This window comes from Bos indicus x Bos taurus, chromosome 13 (genome assembly GCF_003369695.1).
Source record: "Bos indicus x Bos taurus breed Angus x Brahman F1 hybrid chromosome 13, Bos_hybrid_MaternalHap_v2.0, whole genome shotgun sequence".
In the NCBI taxonomy this organism is placed as follows: Eukaryota; Metazoa; Chordata; class Mammalia; order Artiodactyla; family Bovidae; genus Bos; species Bos indicus x Bos taurus.
The window spans coordinates 32,090,434-32,114,796 of record NC_040088.1 but is presented as its reverse complement, the minus strand read 5'-3'; the positions used below and the strand labels follow the sequence as shown (position 1 = coordinate 32,114,796).

The 24,363-nt window shown below is 42.9% G+C and overlaps 2 protein-coding genes across 5 annotated transcripts in view; one reads left to right on the top strand and one right to left on the bottom strand.

Moving 5' to 3' along the window:
• Positions 1-12,878, top strand: part of RNF24 (ring finger protein 24) — a 110,029-nt gene extending 97,151 nt beyond the window's left edge. Inside the window, exons 5-6 of the mRNA XM_027559383.1 lie at positions 7,818-7,897; positions 8,659-12,878. Coding sequence (XP_027415184.1) covers positions 7,818-7,897; positions 8,659-8,797 — 219 coding nt within the window. The 3' untranslated portion in view covers positions 8,798-12,878. The remainder of the gene's footprint in view (positions 1-7,817; positions 7,898-8,658) is intronic.
• A 4,839-nt stretch (positions 12,879-17,717) lies between these two features.
• The window catches only part of PANK2 (pantothenate kinase 2), a 29,417-nt gene continuing 22,771 nt past the window's right edge, over positions 17,718-24,363 (bottom strand). For 3 of the 4 annotated variants that reach the window (XM_027559377.1, XM_027559379.1, XM_027559378.1), the window contains 2 exons: positions 22,056-22,181; positions 17,718-18,181 (listed from right to left, as the gene is read on the bottom strand). In XM_027559377.1, the coding sequence (XP_027415178.1) occupies positions 18,131-18,181; positions 22,056-22,181 (177 nt within the window). In that variant the 3' untranslated portion in view covers positions 17,718-18,130. The remainder of the gene's footprint in view (positions 18,182-22,055; positions 22,182-24,363) is intronic. The other variant, XR_003514085.1, reaches the window with a different exon arrangement.

Genomic DNA, 24,363 nt, shown 5'->3' with positions numbered 1-24,363 from the left:
TGCATGTCATAAGCACTTCCAGTTACCACATCACTCTACTTAATCCCCTAAATTGTATGTAATTATTTTATATTGTTAGGTTAGTCATGTTTCCATTATGGCCTGCAACTGTAATTATCTTTTATTTTTGTTTGGATATTGATTGTGAAAACTAATAAACATCTTTTACTGTTGTGATTATGTAACCGTTGTTCACTTAGTACCATTAAATCATGATTGGTCAAAATAAATAATAGAACTCTATATCACCAAAATTACCATATAATAGAAAAACCTGTAATCACTTTTTTAAATCCAGATGCATATTACTTGGAATTTTTTGAAAAATACAAATACCCAGGTATTGTTTTTTTCTCCAAAGCTCTGGATGTGACTCCAATGAATAGCTATCTTTAAAAACAACTGGATTATATGATGATCTTTTACTTTTATCTAGTTTGTTTCATTTCTCTATTTCATATTCAGTATTGCCATTTCATTTAGTTTATGTTTTCCAATTTCTCCTCTGTTCTTTCTTAATATCTAGTATAGTAAGAAAGCTTTTGTGTGTGTGTGTGTATATATATATATATATAATATATATATTATATAGTATATATAATATATACATTTTAAGAAACTTAGGATCCTATTTTTTTTTTTTTAGGATCCTATTTTTGCCTAGCTAAAAATTTTATGACATTTTGGTTTCACTTGTTTGACTAAGTATGAGTAGAATGCTAGATTTCTAATTTATATTCACTCAAAACTTTGATATAGTTCCACTTAGTATTACTGCTAAAAGTCTAGAAAGCTTATTATCTTCGTGATTTTTTTTTAATGTGAATGAGGCTTGAAACTTCTAATCCAATTCTGAGAATATAAAAAAATACTATGTTGTAAAAAAAAAACAACAAGAAACTAACATGTGATACAGTATTATTAACTACAGATTTTGTTCAGATTTCACCAAATTTTATGCTCATGTCCATTATCTGTTTTCATACCTTATTTAAAATTCCACATTATATTTAGTTGCATTGAGCAGCTTCAGCTTCATGCAACAAATTCTGATAAATTCTTTTCATTTTTATTCTACTACAAATATTTTTCTAATTTTCCTTGTTATGGCTTCTTAGATACACACATCATTTAAAAGTGGACATTTACTTTCCGAATAACATGGGATTTTGTTTAAAGTATTTTTAATATTAATTTCTCATTTTGATACTAATTTCTCATTTAAACGTTTTCTTCTCTGCAATCGCCCTCTGTTTTTTTTAGTCTTTTAACTTCATTGAAGCTTTCAATGGCTAAGTCAAAGGTCTCTCTTGGTAAATGTCACATTGCACTTGAAAATATGTGGGTTATTTTTGAGTATCTTTTGATTTTGATTTCTAACATAATTCTACAGTGATAAGAGAACAGACTGTATGATTTCAATACCTTTAGACCATGAAACTTTTGCACCTTGTTATGTGTCTCTGGATATGTTCCAGTGTCTCCTAGTTTATAGTCTATGGGAACTGGAATAGAATTTGTATCCTGTTGTGTGAAAATTATATAAATCTTAATCATATTGAATTGGTTCATAAGGCTTTTCAGGTCTACTACATCCTTCTACTTTTCTGTCTTTTCATTCTATTAATTTTTTAGTGTTTGATATTGAAACTCCAATTAAAATCTTAATTTATCTACTTAAAAAGTAATTATAATATATAGTAGAACTATATGTAACTTTGTGTTTTCCAAGTCTCCTGTAAATGTGTTGCCTTACTCCCATAATTTGAAAAAGTGGGGAGAACAAATGGTCCTGGGATAACTAGATACCCACACACAAAAGAATGAAATTGGTCATCATATATAACTTTGTGCTCAACTTGCTAATATTTACTCATGTGCAGAGTATTTTTCTTTCCTTGGAAATGAAAATAAGTCAAAGGATGTTGACTGGATTATATTGATTTGATTATATTATTCTTACTACAGTCAAATAAAAGTTTTTAAAATAATAACTTAGAAGTCATATTGGGGGTTTTAACTCTACAAGTTTTTGCAAAAGAAAAAAAAGAATGAAATTGGAGCCCTCCTTCACAGCATACACAAAATAACTCAAAAATGAATCAAAGACCTAAATGTAACAACCAAAATAACCAAACTCTTAGAAGTAAACATAAATATCTATCTTCATGGCTTTGGATTAGACAGTGGTTTCTTAGGTATGACACCTAAAGCACAAGCAGTCAAAGAAAAACCTAGATAAATTGAACTTCATCAAAACTTAAAACTTTTGTGCTTCAAAGAACATTATCAAGAAAGTAAAGAGACAAATCACAGGAAGGAAATATTTGCAAATCTTTTATCTGAAAAGTTTGGTATTTAGCATATATAAATAACTTTTACAACTCAATAATAAAAAGCCTACAAAATAAAAAGATCTGGGACTTCCCTGGTGGTTCAGTGGTTAAGAATATAAGTGCTACTGAGGTTCAAGAGGGAGGGGATATATGTATACCTATGGCTGATTCATGTTGACGAATGGCACAAACCAGCACAACATTGTAAAGCAATTATCCTCTGATTAAAATTTTTTTTAATATTAAAAAAAGAATCCACCTGCCAATGCAGAGGATGTGGGTTCAATCCATGGTTCCAGGACGATTCCACATGCTGCAGGGCAACTAAGCCCATGTACCACAACTACAGGAGCCTATGCTTTCTAGGGCCCATGTGCTGCCGCTACTGAAGCTCACACACCTAAAGCCTGTGCTTTGCAACATGAGAAGCCAGCACAATGAGAAGCCTATGCATCCCAACAAAGAGTAGCTCCCACTTGCCATACCTAGGAAAAGCCTATGTTCAGCAACAAAAACCCAGCACAGCCATTCATTTACTCATTAATTAAAAATTAAAAAGATTTGCAAACACTTTATCCCAGTATTTTTATCCTAACAGATCTTTCATAGAACAAAAGTTTTTAAATTTGATGAAGTCCACTTTACCATTTTTTTTTTGGTTGCTTTAGAGATCCTATCATACTTCTGGTGCCTCTGGATGTCCAGTTGCTCCAACACCGTTTGCCGAAAGGCCATCCTTCTGCCATAGAAACTCTTTTGAACCCTTGTCAAAATCAGCTGGCTATCTGATAAAGGATTTGTGTCTAGAATATATAAAAAACTCATACAACTCAAAAAGAAAAAGAAAAATTACCCAACTAAAAAATTGGCAAGAATCTGAAAAGACATTTCTCCAAAGAAGGTGTATGAATGGTCAATAAACACATCGTTAGTATTAGGGCAATCCAGTTTAAACATAAAGTATCTCTTCATACCATCTAGACTGTATATAAATCAACAAGATATAATAACCTGAAGATACAGAGAGATTGGGGCCCTAATACACTGCTGATGGGAATGTGAAATGGTTTGACCACTTTGGAGAACAGTTTAGTAGTTCCTCAAAAACTTAAACACAGAGTTACCGTATGACCCAGCAATTCTACTCCTAACTGAAAACTCCAAGAGAACTGAAAACTCTAACAGATGCTTGTACACTAATGTTTCGAGCAATATTCACAATACCCAAAAGGTAGAAACAACCCAGGTTGCTGTCAACAGATGACTGGATAAACAAAGGTGGTATATTCAATATAACAGAATACCATTTTGCCGTTAAAATGAGGTGTTGATTCATGCTGCAATATAGATGACCCATGAAGGTATCATTCTAAGTGAAAGGAGGTAGACACAACAGACCACGTGTTGTATGACGCCATTTAGTGATTCCAGTCCATTTTGAAATGACCAGAATAAACAAATACATTAAGCCAGGAAATTAATCAGTGGTTACCAGGGGAAAAGGCAGAATGGATAGTGACTGCTTATTTGTTGTTGTTCAGTTGCTAAGTAATGTTCAACTCTTTGCGACCCCATGAACTGAATGCAGCACACCAGGCTTCCCTGTCCTTCACTATCTCCTGGAGTTTGCTCAAACTCATGTCCATTAAGTTGGTGATGCTCTCCAACTATCTCATTCTCTGTTGCCCCATTCTCCTCATGCTCTCAATCCTTCCCAGCACCAGGGTCTTTTGCAGTGAGTAGGCTGTTCACATCAGGTGGCCAAAAGTACTGGAGTTTCAGCTACATTATCAGTCCTTCCAATGAATATTCAGGGTTGATTTCCTTGAGGATTGACTGGTTTGATCTCCTTGCAGTCTGAGGGAATCTCAAGAGTCTTCTCCAGCACCACAATTTGAAAGCATCAATTCTTTGGTGCTCAACCTTCTCTGTGGTCTAACTCTCACATCTGTACATGACTACTGGAAAAACCATAACTTTGACTAGACGGACCTTTGTCGGCAAAGTGATGTCTCTGCTTTTTAATATGCTGTCTAGGTTTGTCATAGCTTTCCTTCCAAGGAGCAAGCATCTTTTAATTTCAGAGCTGCAGTCACCATCTGCAGTGACTTTGGAGCCCCCAAAAATAAAGCCTCTCACTATTTACATTTTTTCCTATCTATTTGCTATGAAGTGATGGGACCGGATGACATGATCTTATTTTTTGAATGTTGAATTTTAAGCCAGCTTTTTCACTCTCCTCTTTCACCGTCATCAAGAGGCTCTTTAGTTCCTCTTCACTTTTTGCCTTTGGAGTGGCATCATCTGTATATCTGAGATTGTTGATATTTCTCCCGGTAATCTTGACTCCAGCTTATAAGTCATCCAACCCAGCATTTCACATGATGTACTCTGCATATAAGTTAAATAAGTGAGGTGACAATACACAGTCTTGATGTACTCCTTTCCCAATTTTGAAACAGTCTGTTGTTCCATGTCTGGTTCTAAATGTTGCTTCTTGAGCTGCATACAAGTTTCTCAGGAGACAGGGATGGTGGTCTGGTATTCTCATCTCTTTAAGAAATTTCCACAGTTTGTTGTGATCTGCACAGTCAAAGGCTTTAGAATAGTCAATGAAACAGGAGTAGATGTTTTTCTGGAATTCCCTTGCTTTCTCTGTGACCCAGCAAATGTTGGCAATTTGATCTGTGGTTCATCTGCCTTTTCTAAATCCAGCTGATACATCTGGAAGTTTTTAGTTCATGTACTGCTGAAGCCTCGCTTGAAGGATTTTGAGCATAACATTGCTAGCATGTATGAGTGTGTTAGTCGCTCAGTTGTGTCCAACTCTTTGTGACTCCATGAACTGTAGTCCCAAGTTCCTCTGTCCATGGAGATCTCCAGGCAAGAATACTGGAGTGGGTAGCCATTTCCTTCTCCAGGGGATCTTCCCGACCCAGGTATCCTGCAATGCAGGAAGATTCTTTACCATCTGAGCCACCAGCTAGCATGTGAAATGAGCACAATTGTATAGTAATTTGAACATTCTTTGGCATTGCCCTTCTTTGGGATTGGAATGAAAACTGACCTTTTCCAGTCCTGTGGCCACTGCTGAGTTTTCCAAATTTGCTGACATAGAAATTAGATAGTGGTGATGGTTGCACAACTCTGTGAATATATTTAAAAAAAAAAAAAAAAAACACTACTGAATTGCTTCCCTGGTAGCACAGACAGTAAAGAATCTTCCTGCAATGCAGGAGACCCAGGTTCAATCCCTGTGTCAGGAAGATCCCCTAAGGAGGAACCGGCAGCCCACTCCAGTATCTTGCCTGGAGAAGACCACGGACAGAGGAGCCTTATGGGCTACAGTCCATGGGGTTGCAAAGAGTCAGACACGACTGAAGTGACTTAGCATGCACTGAACTGTATGCTTTACAGGGTGAATATTATGGTGTATGAATTATATCTCCATTTTAAAAGACGGAGTGAAAAAAACAGTCTCATTGAAATACTGCAGAATAAAGCTCATTTGCAAAGTACAATCTGTAAATTTGTAAAATTAGTTGGACCCTTGAGGGAACTGCTAAGTAGTCAGATCTAAGCTTTTTTCATCATGACTGCCCTTGGCTTCTGGTCACCTTTAGCACTTAACATGTCAGAGTTTATCTTGTTCTTTTTTTTCAGGTGACTATGGTTTTAGAATTTTTTTAAAAGAACATAATAGCCATTAATAGTAACTCCATTTGAAAAAGCTACAAATCTAATTTTGGATTCTGGGAAAATAACCAAATAAAAATGAATGACTCATCCAACATCTTGCCCTTTGGTAGGATCAGCACTGAATCTCTACAGGACAGAGCCAGCAGTCCTCAATTTTTTTTTTTTTTTTTCAGAAGGTTATGCCAGGAAGAAAGCTGGATGTTAAGGCCAGAGGACCTGTTCACACAGTGTAGGGGGTGGGAACATCATTCCCCCTTTACAGATGGGAAGCTGAAGCCCAAAAGATCATCCCAATACCAAAACTGCTAGTTTCTCATCTTTACTCACAGGTTGTTCTTAACCTTCCTCCAGAAAACAAAAATGGGCTTGAAAATAGTGTTCCCATCACTCAATTTAAGTATGAATAAAAACTGGTATTGGTAGAATGCCTTCCTACCTCCTCAGGCCTGCCCCCAGCCTGAGCTGATGACATGATGCCAGTCTCAGGTGGAGAGAGGGAGAGGCACATAATGTCCTTACCCTGCAGATGAAGGAACAGAGCTTGAGGGGCATCATGATGGCAGAAGTCACACAGCTTGGGTGTCCCAGCCGAGGCCAGCCATCTGTCCTGCTCTCCTCCCTCCTCTCATGCTGTCTCAGCAGTAATCCAAGCTGATAAGGCACTTATCCATTCTCCTCCTCCTGTGAAGATCTTGACTGCTGTATACACAAGGCCCTGAGAGTTCTGTGAAGGGTGATGGAAGACCAACATTCATAGCACTGGCCACAGGGCACAAAGAGCCACGTGTCCTGTCACAAAACCTGAGAATATTGGATTACATATTATAGGTTAAGAAATGGGTGACAGGGAGGCTGGTCAGCAGTCTGGACAAGAAATGGTGATGGCTTAACCAGGATCCCTGGAGATGGACAGGGAAGCAAGCAGGGAGGAGTTCAAGCTTTGGGCAAATGAAAGTGTTTACAGACCTGGATCCTCAGCCAGGCCTGGCACTCACCAACTGCATTGCCTCCAGGCAACATGGTTACTGCTCTGAGTTTCTGTTTCCCCATCTGTAAATTGAGTAAATGGGACGATACTTGGTGTCCCTTGGCCCTGGTAAGTGCTCAAGAAGTAGTGGTTGGAACCCAGCATCTGGGTTTGAATAAGGCTTCTTTCCAAGCAGTTGAGGCTAGCCACCTATCAGAGCAATCCTGGCCCCATCTGCACGTTTTCCCAAGTTTAAATTCAGTGACTCTTGAATCAGTTTTTATATGACAAAAACAGACACTGACAGGACAGTGTCAGAGTGAGGGACCCCAGGAACTACGAGAAGCGTATTACCGAAGGCTGTGCTATGGTTTATAGATTCCACATTATGAAGAGCAGAAAAAGGAGAGCCCCAGCACCTGCCTCAGGATCCAAGCAGTCCTTTCAGGGGCTCTACTACTGAGTAGGTAGAGCATTTCCTACAAAAAGTCAGCTCCTTGGCACAGCACAAAAAATTATGTTCAGTCTATCTAATAAGAAAAAACCTAAGTCAGACTCTTCTGATAGACTGAAGTAAAGGAACCTGCCTCTTGCTTTCTGTCTTCTCCCATCTGCCCTCAAATTTTGAGATATGTGCAGGAAGAGCAGGAGACTCTTCTTCAGAAGACCTTGCCCATTTGATCCTGTTTCTTTCACTCAGACCTGTGGGATACTGAAGTCCCTTCAAATGGCTGGGCCTCAGGGGCCTGCACTTTACATTGGCCTGGGGAATGACTTAGCAGATACTTTGCCTCATTTGCAAATCTGTCTTTCAGCTCTGTGCAGTGTGTCTAGAAGACTTCAAGCCTCGAGATGAGTTGGGGATTTGTCCATGTAAGCATGCCTTCCACAGAAAGTGAGTATTGGCATGGGATTATTTAAGAGGACCTGAGTTTGAGGCACATTGACCAACTCACCCATGGGCTTGGGGCAGTGCCAGACAAGTTTGATGACTTCATGATTGGTTTATAATGTAGAAAGCTGAAAGCACCCTACTGAGTGGCATTTGTATTTATGTGTGTGTATGTGTGTAAGAGAAAAGAGACAGACAGACAGACATTAGGAGGGATCAGGGTAATGGAAATGTGACTACCAAGGCAGGACTTAAGGCAGAGTCAGACAAGCCCATACCTCCTTGGAGACCCAGGCTATAAAAAGTTATTTTACTGGAACTTTTCAATAAGAATTTCCTTTCCTAAAAGTTTAATCAAAACCATAATTATTTTAAATCAGAATAAATAAGTCAGTGTAAGTAGCAGACATGCTTTCCTACAGACATGCTTAAGACTCCCCCCTCTCTTACAATTTTATGTTTTGTATGCGTACTAGAACACTTTACTCCCCTCCTTCCCACCACCCTCCTCAGTGTACTTCATTCTTTAAGAAGTCATGGACTGAGGATGTATGCTGACTGTAGCTTCTTGGAAAACTGGAGTCTCTGGTTCCTCCAGAGAATGAAATGCATTCTCCACCCAGTGGTAGGGCCCTTCGGGACCTGGCTGTTGACTCTGCTCCCCAGATCTGGGTTTCCAAAATGTTCAGCATGTGAGGTGTGTGGGCAGGTGGTGCCACAGACACGGACTGACATCTTGCCTCTTGTGGTGTCTCATTCTGCAGGTGCCTTATCAAATGGCTGGAAGTTCGCAAAGTATGTCCACTGTGCAACATGCCAGTTCTGCAGCTGGCCCAGTTGCACAGTAAGCAGGACCGTGGACCCCTACAGGGACCCCTCCCCGGGGCAGAGAACATTGTATAGCTCACCACAAGGATCAAACTGTTGCAGGATCTGGGAGGAGCAGAGCTGGGAGGAACACAAGTGGTCTCTGTGTTGGCTGCTCTACCTAGGGCACCAGCTGCTGCTCCCTTTGTCTCATGAAGAACTCTCGGGCCAGCTAGGCTGGGAACCCAGACTTCTGGGTCTTGTGACAACCAAAGTACTCTGACACTACCCCGTGCCAAGAGGAATGGATGAGCCCGCAATTTGGTTCAAGAAACCTCATGAGGATCTCTTGCTAACTCCATTACATTCTGTCTCCCAGACACTCATCTCCACGCCAGGATGAATCTTTATCAACCAGAAGGGAAGATAAACCCAAGTGTTTCAGAAAGGAACTGAAGGCAGGTCTTTAAAGCCCCTACCCTCCCCCCCACACACACACCCTGGGGACACACGAGCTTCTCTGCAGACCCTGCACACCTTTGCAGCAGCAAACCCTCCCAGCAGCCTCTAAGCCAAGTGAAAACAGCGGTTACCTCAGCCCAGGCGCAGCCGGCTGCAGTGCCAGAGGCAGTGTCAACAAGGCCACTCACATTACGTTCCTTTGGTAAGGCCATCTTGGAAACCAGGGGCTTGGTTACAACAAAGCAGCAGTGGCTGCCACCACTGATTCTTCCTCAAGTCCACATTTGCTTATCCAATCATCTGAGCTAAAAACAGTACACATGCTTGGAAAGGTCTGGTCAAAAGCCATTTCCTCTTATTTCCCCTCCTACTCACCAGTGAGGCACAGCCAAGCCACCATCAGGAGCCCCAGCAGGGGGTGGGTCTCTGAGCCCATGCTGTCCCTGTATGACCCGAGCACCCCAGGGTGCTGCCCACATCCCCACATATACAACGTGGCTCCAGTGTAGCTGCTAGTCTTGGCCCACTGCCCCAGTAGGAAGCTGCTGTGAGCCCTTCCCATGGCTCTGGAAAGGAGCATCTCTCTGATAATGGCCAGTCCTCCTGGCCTTGCTGAGCTGGGGAGGCTGCTAACCCCTTGCCTCTCCTTGTCCTGCCGTCTGTTCTCTTCCCTCCCTTCCCTTCCCTGTCTGTCTCTCCTCAAGAGAAAATGCCTGTCGTTGACATTTTAACTATTTAAAGCATCGCAAATAAGATCCCAATGTAATTCTGAAGCCAGGGATGCACTTGCAATTGTAGTTTCAGGAAGCTCCTGCAGGGCTATTCATCGTTGGCCTGTGCCTCAGTATTCAGACGACGATAACTGAGTGTCGTTACAGGAGAAAAACGCATGCTGCTCTTTGGTTCTTTGTCCTACTTTTCATGTTCTTTGTCCTACTTTTCTAGAAATGACTGAGTCCAGCAGGATTCATGACTACTTTATAGGTTCACTATGTGAAGCAGCATTGGCTCAGACAGCAAGTTCTCTTCCACAGCCCTGCTCTCCACCTCCTTCCATTTTAGGGGTGGCCTCCTCAACAGCGCTGCCTCTGCTCCACCCGACAGGTGCGAATAGGGGCAGCTTCTCATGGGAAATGCAGCGTGTATGACACGGAGTGGGGGTGGAGGAAACTTTGCTACTCTGTTCAGGGAATGTCTCCAGGAATATTTTTGGAATCCAGCCTCTACTCTCTTAGGATGGGAGAGGGAACCTATCCTTGGCTCAGATGGCTGGGATCAGATGAAGAGGAAAATTCCCATTAGCCTAGAAAAGTGCTGGGCAGAATCCAGTTTGGAAAATTACAAATCCATTGGTCAGAATTGGCTGTACCCTATGTGACCTATTTGTGGTATGCCAACTGGACTGCTTCTTTAAACAGGGCAAGGGAAGTGTGGAATAGTTTTATATGAAAGCCTTATTAGCCTGTCTGGCGCCCATGCAAAGAGCTATTTGCACACTCGTACTTTCACCCTGTTTCTGCACTCACTGTAGCACAGTAGAGGTGAATGCTGGGAAGCACTCAGTTTCCAGTGACATGTTTTCAGTGACCGATGTCAGAGGCAGGCTTGCTTCTGGACTTGCCTCATTAATAGCCAACACTCACCGTTTTCATGTAACAGCCTTGGGACAAATGTCACATCTTCGTTATAAAGTTCCAATAGGAAAAACAATTTTTCCCTTCAGAGGAGGAATTCTTGTGTTCTGTGCTTGCAAATTATTTTCATCTCACAGCTTTCACAGGATTTCAGTGTATCAGTACCAAGGAGACAGACTCACGAAGTCCCTGTATTTGTAGTAATCTCAGCATTTGTGAACGTGCAGGGCTTTTAAAAACTCAGCTCTTCCACTAAGGTGGGGCTTGACACTGACGTGCTTGAGTGTTCACTCTGCTAGTAGTCAGCGTCCCTTTCCTGGCTTAGTGTCCTACTGTGTCACCTGGCCAGTGTCACTCATGAGTTCTTATGCCTCCAAACAACGCAACACAAATGTTTGCTCCCCACATCTAGGTCCTCCTCCAGGACTTAACTGGGCTGCACTGCTGTAACAGAGTGGCCAGGGTTTAATTTACATCTTCAATTCTGATTAAAATCAGTTTTATGTGAAGGACAAGGTCAAATCTCCATTATTAAGGAAGTTAAAGATTCCTTAATACTCTTTGATCAGGCTCAGTGAGACAGTGAGGCTGTGCTGTCCAGATCTATCTCCATGAGTTATTCACCTTTTGTTAATCTGTGAGGACTCTGGTCTGCTTTGGGGCCGCTGGCAGGTGACGTGGTTTTATAACTTAGTCTTAACATGTCTTAAGCAGCTCAGAGTTGGGTGTGGCTTGTGTACCATGGGCTAGAGGAGCAGAACTTAGCCTCAACTCAACTCCACAGGTGGGTCAATCATTATCTAGTTGTTACTAGGGGTACAGCTGAATTCAGCTGGCTGCAGGAACAGGAAACAAAACCAGCCTGACCTGATTCCTGACTGAGTAGGTACAGAGATTTGGTCAGGCCAAGAAAGTAATGGTCAGATAGGAGCAGGTGGCCCATGCAGAGTTCTGTGCTGAGGGATACTGAGGACCTCCCACCGTGGCTAAAGGCCCTGTTCTTAACAAAGATCCTTTCTTTCCACATCCCTATTCCAAAGCCTCTCATCTTCTAGGCCTGATTCCACTCTAAGTTACTTAACAACTACAGTAACTGTTTCTGAGAGGTTTTCTGGGAAGTATGAAATGCACACGAGGAGACATCCCCAGAGTTCTGGACAGAAAAGCTGCTCAGGTTTTCAGCCACCCCCTTGCCACTCACTAGCCATGTGCCTTTCTACAAGTTAGCCTCTCAAAGCCTGTTTCCTTAGCTGCTCACCCAGGAGTGTGTACTAAGGGTGTCCCCACCAGCCCTTATGGGGACTACCATGTCTGGAGCCCAGCAGGCAGGCCTGGGGGGTCATAGGAGCTGGTGCTACTAAGTGACATCATGCTGGCCACATGGGACTCCCCTGTTGTCCTGATAGAAACCACAGCTGAAAGCCTCCTGAGATTTAGGGGCTCTCCACTGAGCCCCAGTTCACCTGGCTCCCTTCCCTTTCCCCTCCTGATCTGCCTCAGTCATTTCCATTTACCTTTGCCCACTGTGCTCAATGTGGTTTCGCTCAGCGCTGAATATTCCTTCTAAATTCTTTGAATAGGTAATCCCTTCACGTGGTTCACAAATCATAAAGTTAAGTCGTCCTTGCATTCCTGAACTCCAGTAAGCCAAGTTTCCCACCCCTTGAGTACACACTATTAGTTGGTTCCTTGTGAACCTTCCAGAGTTCGTTCATGCATATACAAGCAAGTACACACACACGTACATGTGTGTAGGTATGTGTGTGTATATGTATCTATATATACACAGCTGACTCTTGAACAACAGAGGTTAGGTGTGCTGACACTCTGTATGGCCTGCATGTAACCTGACAGTCAGCTATCTGTATCGGTGGTTCTGCATCTGTGGATTCAACCAACCTTGGACCGTGTAGAATGTATTTATTGAAAAAAATCCATGTGTAAGTAGACCTCAGTTCAAATCCATCTTGTTCCAGAATCAACTGTATGTGTATAATTTTTTATTTTTCCACTTATGTAATACCAGACAAGTACTACTCAAGAACCATTCCCAGTCATGGGAAGACCCATCCCAGAAGTCAGAATATCTGTAAAAGGTGAGCCAGAATTGGGGGATGTTTTTGTAATCACATTCCTTTTTAATAAGGCATATTTTCCACTGATTGCAGCATGATGAAATCTTCATTTCCTACACAAATCGAACTACAGTCCCTCCCTGACCCTAACTACAGATGCCCAAATAACAAGAGAGCACAACCATTTTTTTTTTTCCTTTCCCCCCATGTGGGATGTGGGATCTAGTTCCCCGACCAGGAATTGAACCCGGGCCCCCTGCACTGGGGAGAGCAAAGTCAGCGGCAGCACAGGCTGCAGGCCCACCCCAGCCCCCAATCCAGTTTCCAGCGAGGACTGACAGCCCAGCAGTGACATCTGGCTACAACTGCCATGGTTTCTTATGCAAACCCATGTTTCTGAGAGGCGGGAGTTGGAGCAGCAGGCTGAGCAATTCGTTTTGTGGGGCAGATATCTCAAATGTTGCTAAGCAAATAGGTGGTCAGCTGCCGTATAGCTGAATGTTCAAGTTCGTGAACCTATTCCCTTTCCCTCCCAACTCTATGCACACACTAAAAAGCAAATGTTCCCACAGAACTTTCTCCTCGCCCAACATTTTTTCCAGTCAATGAGAAATTAACCCCACCAATTTTTTTTAAGTTCATTCTTCCCTCTGCAGATCAAAGTTAAAGATTCTTCCTCCAGGCAGCCCTTGGCGGGAGGGGCAGGGACCTGTGCCTCTCATTCTTTACCCACCTCCCCTATCCTGCCACCCACAGCAGCAGCCCAGGGATTCACTGGATTAAAAGTGTAACTTAAGCCTGTGACCAGAAATTTGGAAAGGAACTATGTGTGAAACCACCCTTCTTCTATCCGTGAACCTCTTTCATTATTAGTATTTAGGAATTTGAGCAAAGGAGATGAATGTGTCTCAATTCTGATGAAATCTGCAGTTGCTAACTGGAAAATGCTGGGCCACGTTCCTTTAGTGTCTTAATGAAGGCTCCAGTGTGCCACAGAATGTGCTTCCATTTGATTGGAACATGAGGAGGAAAATAGAGAGGCTTATTCAGTAAATCTGTTATTGTTCCAGTTCGGCTTCAGAGCCTGAATTCGTTATTGCAAGATGCAGAGTTTTATTCCACTTTTAGACCAAGCATCAGCACATGTGGCTTACCAACCCAGAAATCACTTCTGTGGCTATACAGTCAGGGGCTCCCTGCTCCAGAGACACATACCTACCAGCGTCAAGGGCCTTGGCTATACTTCGATGAAGCCCCTCGCAGTTCCCTGAGCTAGTACAAGCCTAGAAAATCTGCATCTCAGGCCAGGTGCACACCATCCCTCCATCCATCCTTCCCTCTCAGGCCCAGAACAGGAGAATAAGATGGGGCTAGTGTTTCTTTCCTGATGATAGCTCAGTCTTCCAAGAAAGTGTTCCTCAACTGTCCTCTCTCGGTCTCTTGACAGATCTTTGCCAGAAAGAGGGGATATTAGTCTTGTAGTTTTAAGCCTACTGGGGTTTACTCACTAGATATTGTATAACTCCTTCAAAAAAAAAGAAGTTTATGAAACGCTGAGCCTCAGGTTTCATAGACATGTTTGTACACTATGAATTCTGCAGCAGAATATTTTTAAACATTTGCGGTTTTTTTATAAGCTATATATTTTTGTATATTTGCTATTTTAAAACTTTAATGCATTTTGCTAATTACTCATTTAAAAAATAAAACATGCATGTAATTGACTTAAATGTAAATAAAAAGCAGATTTAAAAAATACTTTGTGCTAAGCACATACATACCCTTGGTCACCCACATCCCCTTTAAGCCCATGTGGCAAGAGCTGTAAAGTCAAGGTAAGTGCTTCTGAACAAATGGAACTGATCACCAGCAACAGGTGACTGAGGGAGCCGCCAGCCTGTCTCCTTGTGGTGTGGGGTGCCAGTCAGGGATGAGTAGTACAGCATCAGGCCACAGCAAGGGAGAAGGCAGAGAGGCCAAGGGCTCCCTGCCACCCTGGCCTCAGCACCGGAGACGTGGGGGGACACAGTCAAGCAGTCTCCCGAATGTGGACGCCAGTACTCAGGAGGGTTGCAGTGGTGGAACCAGCCCACACCTCACTCCTCTAGCTATATCCCAGGCCTGGACATGCCAACTATTCTGTTGGAGGAGAAACAAAATCTCAGTCCAAAGCCATCCTGTGGCAGCTACTGTTTCTACTCACCAACCCTCACTCCCTAGGACCTCTGCACAGCTCAGCTTTGGCTCCACAGCTTCAGGGAAACTGCTCCCCTCACGGTCATCCATGACCTGCAACCAAATCTGTGCCAACTCTGAAACCTCCTCCTAGTGGAAGTGCCTGCAGGGTTCCTCTCTCCTCCAGTCTCCTGAGCCATGGGCCACCTGCGCTAGTCCCCTCTTCAATGTTCTCTGCAGCCCTGTCCTCCTCCGCCCATCTCTGGTTCCATCACTCTACCTTAGGACTCACTAAATCCCCACCTACATGCACATCATTCTCAGGTCTATTGTCCCCAACCTAAATATCCGGCTGCCTATTTGGCATCAAAATTCAGGCAGCCCAAGATCAAGCCCCCCCAGCAAGCCTAAGTACCCTCACAGAACCTCCTTCCCCCGCTTCCAATCTCCACATCTCTAAAGCCACTACCACCCCCACTGCCTCTAGTGGGGGAGTGTGGGGTGAGACCCTCAGGCTACCCAGGCTGGCAGACTGGAAGGGATAACTGCTGAGATGAGACAGGGCAGTGGTTTAGATCAGGGTGGTGCCTGTGGTGAAGAGAGATTGAGCATCCACGCATCTTACAAACTGGAGTTAGTGAAGTAGCAGTAACTGGGAGAAGATGCTGCCGGAGGTTCAGGGGAGAGGATGGAGACATTTCTGTGTAAAGATGACCTGGAAATACAGAAGAAAAGGGGGAAAGGGGCAAAGGAAAAGGGCAGTCACTGCCTTGAGATGAGCTTAGAGGCAAGGACTAGGCCAGACATGCTACCCTGGAAATCAAAGTGAGTGATGTCTGCTTAAGTAGATCCAGGATTTAGCCTGAGAGCTGGCGATCTCTGTCTTCAGTGGAGAATAAACTGGCAGAGATAAAGTGGCGTAGGAGATAGAAGGAAAAGCAAGTGTGGACTGCAATGATAGAACTAAAGATGAGAACATGAAATGTCCATCAGATTTAGCAATGAGATTCGCTGTAGTAAAAGGATCGGCTAATCAGAAGTACAAAGTGTAGCCACAGAAGCAGTTTCTCCAGAGCAGGAAGTGGTGAATCCATGGAGGTGGAAGGCCACTGCAAGGCGTAAGAGGAAAGGGGGCTCTGCCGGATCCTAAATGTGTGACTTTCGGCAGGTGCCTTCTTCTGTTAGATGGTGGGGATGACAAGGGCTGCATGACATGACCCACAAAAAGCACTGGCACAGCCTCACGAACACGGTAAGTCCAAGGAGAAAAGGCAGGACCCCACGAGGCCTCAGAGGCCAACCTGGGTGTCCACGGGCAGCAACCAGGCTTACTCAGGCTCCCTTCCTCTGCCCGGTGGAAGTAGGAAAGAGGGTCTGGCGTGCAAGGGGCTTGAAAAGCATGACTATGGTACCAGTGAGTGGGTGGTGGCACTGACTCTGGTGGCCGCGGGGGGGAGTTGGGGCTACAAGCCCATGGTTGGAATGGGCAGAAGGCAGAAGGACAAGACTGGAGGTGACTCAGGCTGAGGCCCAGGAGGGGCAGCAGCAACAGAGGAAGCTGATCACATGGCCCTGGGCGGCAGTTCCCATCCCCCAGTGTCCCTCCAGCTCCACAGCCTGCCCTAGCCAGCAGCACCACCACCTGCACGTGCCCAGGAAAGTGTGCAAGGTGGCCACCCTTGGGAAACGGCGCTGGGCTGACCCCGCGCAGGCTGTGCCCTCCCTGCAGGTGGGCAGACCATGACTCTCGACAACAGCCAAGAGAGGGAGGGGACTGTGGGGTCAAACTCCCTCCTCCCTCAGTGATCCAACCCCACTCTCCTGTGCCCCTCTGTCCCTTGGAACATTGCCTCCCATATGTGGTCCCTCCCAGGCCAGTCTCCTCGCCTGAAGCCAAGGGGCACAAAGAGGCCAGAGAGCCTTGGAGTTTGCTTCTGTTTCAAAGGCTGCTTTATATAAAACCTTCATTGCCTTCAGCAGGGATGCAGGCCAAATAATACCAAAATGAGATACAAATGTTGCTCTCTCTCCAAGGAGGTTTTTAAATCATTTTGCACAGCAGAAACAAAAAATTCAAAGTCAACCTCCGCCAAGACTCCATCTAAAAATCTGCCTCTCCTCAAGCAGCCTTTTGAGCCTCCCACATACAACCCCTCCGCTACTATATCCAACTGAGGCAAACTCCCAGGCAGTTTCAGGCAAGCACAAGGCAAGGAGTAGAAGCCCCGCCCTTTCTCCATGGGCTAATCGATGGGCAGCTCCATTCCTCCTTTTCTACTGGCCTGAAATAACCAGACTCCCCCCATTCCCTGAAAAGATGTCAACACTAGCGGCCCTTTCTGTTTTTCTGTCTGGCCCTTTCAGATATGCTTTTTCTACTAGCTTACTCACTTCTGTCACATCCATAATCTGTGCAATACCCAAGGAAATCCTGCCCAGGGGAGAAGTCCTGTCATTCCAAACAGACCTTCCCAGGATCTACAGTGTAAACAACCTGGAACTGCCCTTCCAAAAGTACCTTGTTAAAAGTTACAGGCACAGAATTAAGAATTCATCTACCCAGGAAGTTTGCAGAACCTTGAAAAGTTTTTCAGTGTTCACACAAGGCTATACACACCGAAGTTAACACAAAGACGACACTCTCCAAGGCCACACTGACAAAAAGTATGATTAGACTAATACAGAGTTGCTTGCCTTATATTTACCAAATTCAACACGACACAAAACTAAAGCCAGCTGAACAAAGAACAGCTCTCTCCCGAAGTGGCTCCACTGAGTGATGCTGAATTTCAAAACTACACAGCAAGTTGAACAAAGCTATACTGAAGAGCAACTTAAATACAGAGAATCCTCACCGACATGGTCCACTTTTTTTTTTTTTTTAATACATATATATTTCCTTACTGGTTATTAGTTCAGACTGAATTTTTAAGAATTTATCTTGATGTCTTAGAAAAATACACTTGTCCTTTCTCGCTTTGATTCAGGTAGTAGACAATCATAAAACTGAGTAAGTCTTAAAAAAAGAGTCCATCCACAGATCCCATTGTGGAAGGTTCCAGGAACCCCTCCCCAGGTAACAGTCAGGGGATCTTCAATAGCTCAAGGAGTGCTCCAACAGCTCCAAAATAACCCTGAAAACAAAAAGAAAGAAAAATAAGAGCAATTCTCCTTAGACTTACTTATACTACCATAAATATGATTACTAGTATTAAAGCCAACAACGGCCCTTAATTCCTGCCACTCATTTCCTGATGCCCATTTTGCTGAGCCCAAGGCCAGCAGAGAAGTTCTGAGGAGCTCCCAGGCAGAGGAGGGCACTCTGGCACATCAGACCAGAGCCCTCAGTGGGGGCCCCACAAGCTCTGAGGCCCACAGTGGCCATTACCTCTGGTTAAGAGAGAGTACCTGGGCCATCTCCTGGGGAATGAGGCGATGAGAAGCAATGGGGGCCTGGAGCATTTCAAGACAATTCCAGAATGAAGGGAAGATGAGATATGAAGTGCAATGTAGGAGGAGCAGGGACACTGAGGGTGAGGGCCCTGTTGGGCTGGAGGTGGAGAGCAAAGAATGGGGTGGGATGGGTTCAAGACTTGGCCTAAGAAGAGAAGGAGGGTGGCAGGGAGGCTGAGGTCCCTCCCCCACATCCGGTCACACCACCCCTGAGAACAAAGACACAGGAGCAAGAGATGTAGAGAGCAAGGAAGGGGGCTCCATACAGGATGTGCAAAGCTGAGGTACCCTAGGCAGCCAAGCAGCCACACCCACCAGATGTCTAGATCTGGAGCGGGGCAGCAGCCAGGACAACAGAACCCTCAGGCACCATGTAGAGACGGGTGAGGTCAGGAGCAACATCTGAAGAACAGAGGCACCGGAGGGGAAGGCAGAAACGTGAGACAGAGAAGCAGCGGCTGAAGAAGACCATGCTGGACCAACTCCTGAAGTAAGCAATTAAGGTCAAAAACAACCAGGACGTGAATAAATTAAAAAGAAAACAGAAAATGAGACAAAACCCACACTGGGAGAGAGGAACTGCCAGTAACAGAGAATAATCGTACAATGATACAGGATCTGTCAGTCTCCAAAGGATGCGATCACACAGTAAAGCACTGCGAGAGAGAAGTGAACACAAAGGGAATGGGAAGATCCTGAAAGACCTGCTGTGGAAGAGAAGAGCACATGGTAAGCCTCTGAAACACTATAAATAACTAAGGTTCTGTCTATTTTCCAAGAAAAGCTTCTCCAAAGAGCATGCGCCCACACAAGAGAGGCCTGCCCTTTCACTCTATTTCTTGGCTTTAAAAGAAAAAGCAGCCACAAGAATACACAATAGAGAAAAGACAGTCTCTTCAAAAAGTGGTCCTGGGAAAACTGCACAACTATGTGTAAAAGTATGAAATCAGAACACTTCCTAATACCATACACAAAGATAAACTCTAAATGGATTAAGACCTTAACGTAAGACCAGAAACTATAACTCTTAGAGGAAAACATAGGCAGAACACTCGATGACATAAAGCAAGGTCTTCTATGACCCATCTCCTAGTGTAATGGAAATAAAAACAAAACTAAAATAAACAAAAATTTAAAAATTAAAAGCTTTTGCACAGCAAAGGAAACTATAAACAAGGTGAAAAGACAACCCTCAGAATGGGAAAAAATAATAGCAAAGGAAACAACTGACAAGGAATTAATTTCCAAAATATACAAGCAGCTCATACAACTCAGTATCAGAAAAACAAACAACCCAATCAAAAAGTGGGAAAAAGACCTAAAAAGACATTTCTCTAAAGAAGACATACATAGCCATAGCCATAAACAGATGGCTAACAAGAACATGAAAAGATGCTCAATATCACTCATTTTTAGAGAAATGCAAATCAAAACTTCAATGAGATACCTATCACCTCACACCAGTCAGAATGCCCATCATCAAAAAGTCTACACACAATAAATGCTGGAGAGGGTGTGGAGAAAAGGGAACCCTCTTGCATTGTTGGTGAAAATTTATATTGATACAAACACCATAAAGAACAGTATGGAGATTCCTTAAAAAACTAGGAATAAAATTTCCATATGAAATCCCCTTACGAGGCAAATACCCTAAGGAAACCAGAACTGAGAGTGAACCCAATGTTCACTGCAGCACTATTTACAATAGCTAGGACATGGACGCAACCCAGATGTTCACCAACAGACGAATGGATAAAGAAGCTGTGGTACATATACACATACATATACACAATGGAATATTACTCAGCCATACAAAGGAACACATTTGAGTCGATTCTAATTAGGTAGATGACCCTAGAGCCTATTATACAGACTGAAGTCAGAACAAGAAAAAACAAATATTGCATATTAAAGCATATATATAGAAACTAGAAAGGTGGTACTGATGAATCTATATGCGGGGCAGCAACAGAGACACAGATGCAGAGAACAGATGTGTGGACGGGGGCTGGGGTGGGGAGAGCAGGACAAACATGTAAAGCTGCCAGGGTAATTGCTGTGTGACTCAGAGAGCTCCCACTGTGCTCTGTGACAGCCTAGAGCGATGGGAAGTGGGAGGAGGTTCAAGGAGGGCACATATGTACACCGATGGCTGATTCATGTTCGTGTATGGTAGAAATCAATACAATACTGTAAATCAATTATTCTTCAATTAAAAATAAATTAAAAAAAAAAAAGTGCCCACACAGACATGTTACGACAAAGTCAGAAACTGTAGGAGGACACAGCTGAGCAAGACTCCACAACACTCAGAAACCCTCAGCCACAGCCAGAGGACAGAAGTCAAGGGCGTTCACTTTATTATTATTATTAAATTTTTGGCCATGCCCTGCAGCATGCAGACTTAGTTCCCAATTCAGGGATTAAACCAGAGCCTCCTGCAGGGGAAATGCAGAGTCGTAACAGGTAGTTACACACTTTATTTTACATGATATTCTATATCTGGGTTTTATTTTACAACACAAGAAGGGATAAAGGTAGCCATTATACTGAGTTCCACTCCAGACCCAAGCTACTATCTAGTAAAAGACAGAGGTTGTTACAAGCCAAGAAGTGTTAAGATGAGAATAGTGAACAATGAAAAAGAAAGGCTTGAAAACAATCTATACAAAGCTTTCACAACAGTAATCACAATGACTTCACTGTGCAGGCAGGAGTATATTTCATGACTCAGAGAACCTAAAATAATCAGAGCTCCACAAGTACAGAGATCAACATTAGAGCCAGAGGCCTAAATGAAAATGGAAAATACAAGGACAAACAGCAAACAGGTTAGCCAGAAAGGAAAACCAATCATAAAGGGTTCATATCATAAAGTAAGTATGCAAACACAATTTTGAGAAGTGTTCATGCTAATACTATCTACAATCCACTTTAACACTTGAAAGAGTCCAACTGCCCCAAAACCAAGGGGAGGAAAGACAAAGTCCCTTTCATAGCTCTGGTTTTACTGTTCCTCAAATCAGAAAGACACTTTCCAAAATAGGATATCAGGTTGAGCAATTCAAGTATTCTTTTTCACATAGCCTATGTCTTAAGTTCTTACAATGTGTGGCTCTAATCCTGGAATGCTTTTTACTGATGGAGTTGGTTTGAGGACATACATCTTAAATAAAATAATTGGCACAAGAACTATATTAACATGATAAAAACTGACATCGAAAAATGAAAAAAGAACTCAGAGTTAAGTACACTTACAACGTAAGTACAAACTGCAACGGGGAAAATACAAAGGATGGTTCAGAAAAGAAAATGGCATCAGGAATATTGCTGGATGTTTGTCAAGACTTTCTTCTTTAAAATTGCTAAAGCTCACAATGAAATTAACCAAATATTTACCTTACGTTAAATCAGGTAGAAACAGCTTTTGAACATGAACAAAGTTAACCATATTATACAAGTACAGAAACAATAAGTACTGCTTTAAATTCCAGCATAGCGTGAACAGCATGCCCTTTGTGAAGGTAACATGTCACAGGAAATAACTCTGCTTACCTCATGTTCCGAAAAAAGTGCTTTCAACTGTCCCTTGGACCAATAATCCAAAGCATATGCCAAAAGCCGCATGGCGATCGTATTAATTCTCAAGAAATTTCCAACAAATACCACCTGGTTAATGTTCTGAGCACATCAAAAAAAAAGCAATTAGTTTTCATGCTAATTTCTGCTTTCTCATAAAAGCTACCCCAAAGGCGGTGTCATGTACATAGTTTCTGTTAGTTAGTTGACTGCTGATCCAAAAAAAGTGTTTACATTTACTTCGGTTGATCCAGGGCTACTTAAATTTGAGCCCCAGACAACTCTAAACCCACTTCAAAGCATGCCAGAAAATGTCACAGGAGAATAAAGATTAGGAAAAGCATTTGAATTAACATGACAAACTATAACTACAATTTAATACAAAATTTTATACAGATAAGTTAAAAAAAAAAATACTAAGACCAATTCAAAGAAGAAAAGTAACACACAGGCAAATTATAAGAGAAAATATCACACACACAAAAATTCGACCTCACTAAATGAGCAAAAAAAGTAAAATTTTAGAGCCATTAAAAGTTAGCAAAGACTCTAGATGTTGACAGTTTCCTTCCTTGGATGTCTGAATGACCCAAGATCTTACATACTACATACTGTGAAGGAAGAATCGAAACAAAGGCAGACAGAGCTGGAAAAAAGTCTGCAAGTCTGTCATTACTAAGCTGTACCAGAGCACGGGAGGCCAGCCAGGAGGAATGCCTGGGGGCTTCCCTGGTGGCAGAGCACCTCCATCTGGGCCCACCACTCAAGCTTGACTACACCAACGTAGTATGGATTTAGCATTGTTTCACACAAAACACTGAAGGCCAAGCAAATTCCAAGGCAGTTTTAAAGTTGAGCTCCTATAGCGAACAACTGGGCATTCTTGATAATGCTGAATATCCACACAGGGAAAGGAAATAACATTGTACTTTATAAGCACTGTAAGTAGAAAACAGTCTTAAATAAAACTGTATTTTAAATAGACACTAAAGGAAAAAAAAGTCAGCAAAACAACTCTAACCAACCCCCAATATTAGTCAAGTTGTAGTAAAACCGATCCACTCATTCATTGCTAAAAATGATCTAAAATGGTGTGGCCCTTGTGCAGAGCATCTTGGCAATATCCATCAAGATTCATAACCATGGTATCCTTTTTTTAAAATATTTATTTTATCTCTTTACTTACAGCTCCAGGTCTTAGTTGCATCATGTGGGATCTAGTTCCCTGACTAAGCAGCAAACCTGGGCCTCCTGCACTGGGAGCGTGGAGTCTCAGCCACTGGACCACCACGGAAGTCCCACAAGTATGATATTCTTTAGATGAGAAATCTCACTCCTGAATAAATCCCTTATCAAGAATAAATCCAAGGACTTCCCTGACGGTCCAGTGGTAAGACATCAAACTCCCAATGCAGGGGGCCTGGGTTCAATCCCTGGTCAGGGAACTAGATCCCACATGCCGCAAGACCACCCCATTGCAGTCAAATAAACAAAAATAAACATTAAAAAAAAAAAAGAATAAATCCATCCAAGGAAATAGTTTCACACTTAAAAATGTTTTATCGCAGAGTGATCACTGACAAGCAACCAAATGCTCAATTCTATGTGAATGACTTATGATATAAAAAGAAATCAAATATACAACCCTGCAATTTATAATACATAAGTAAAAAACAAAATTGTATGTACATCAAGTAAAATATCTTAAAATACATAAGCACAGGAAAAGGAACGTGCAACAAAGAAAATAGAAGTGTTAAAACGTTCAAATAAAGAATTTTAAATTTCTTCATGAAAATAGTGTCTTTTTAATTAAAAATGAGACAACCCTTTTGTAACTTGAGATTTAAGTCACATGCCTGAATTATCTATTCAAAAGCCTTATTTTAAACAAAAGTGTATAAATAGGGACAAGTTACACCAACTGGATCCCCAAGGGAAGGCCATTCTTAGTTCTTTCATAGCCCTGTACAATGCTGCTTGACCTGAATGCTACAAGGCAGCACTGTAAAGAAGCTGAAAGCACAAAGACAGCTCTGCTGCGGTCAGCGGGAGCGGAGCAGGGTGGGCGCGCCTCGGCCCACTCAGTGTCTCCCAGCTTCAGTGCCTTCCTCTGGATTCACTCCCAGGGCCTCTTGAGCTCAACAGTGAGCATGGCATCTATATTCAGCATCACCACCCTTCACCACCACCCAACAGTCCCCTGTATCTGCAAAACTGGCTACCTTCCCTACCTTCCTCTGCTTTCTGCTCTACTTCTAGACAGTAGCAGTGTTTATTTTGA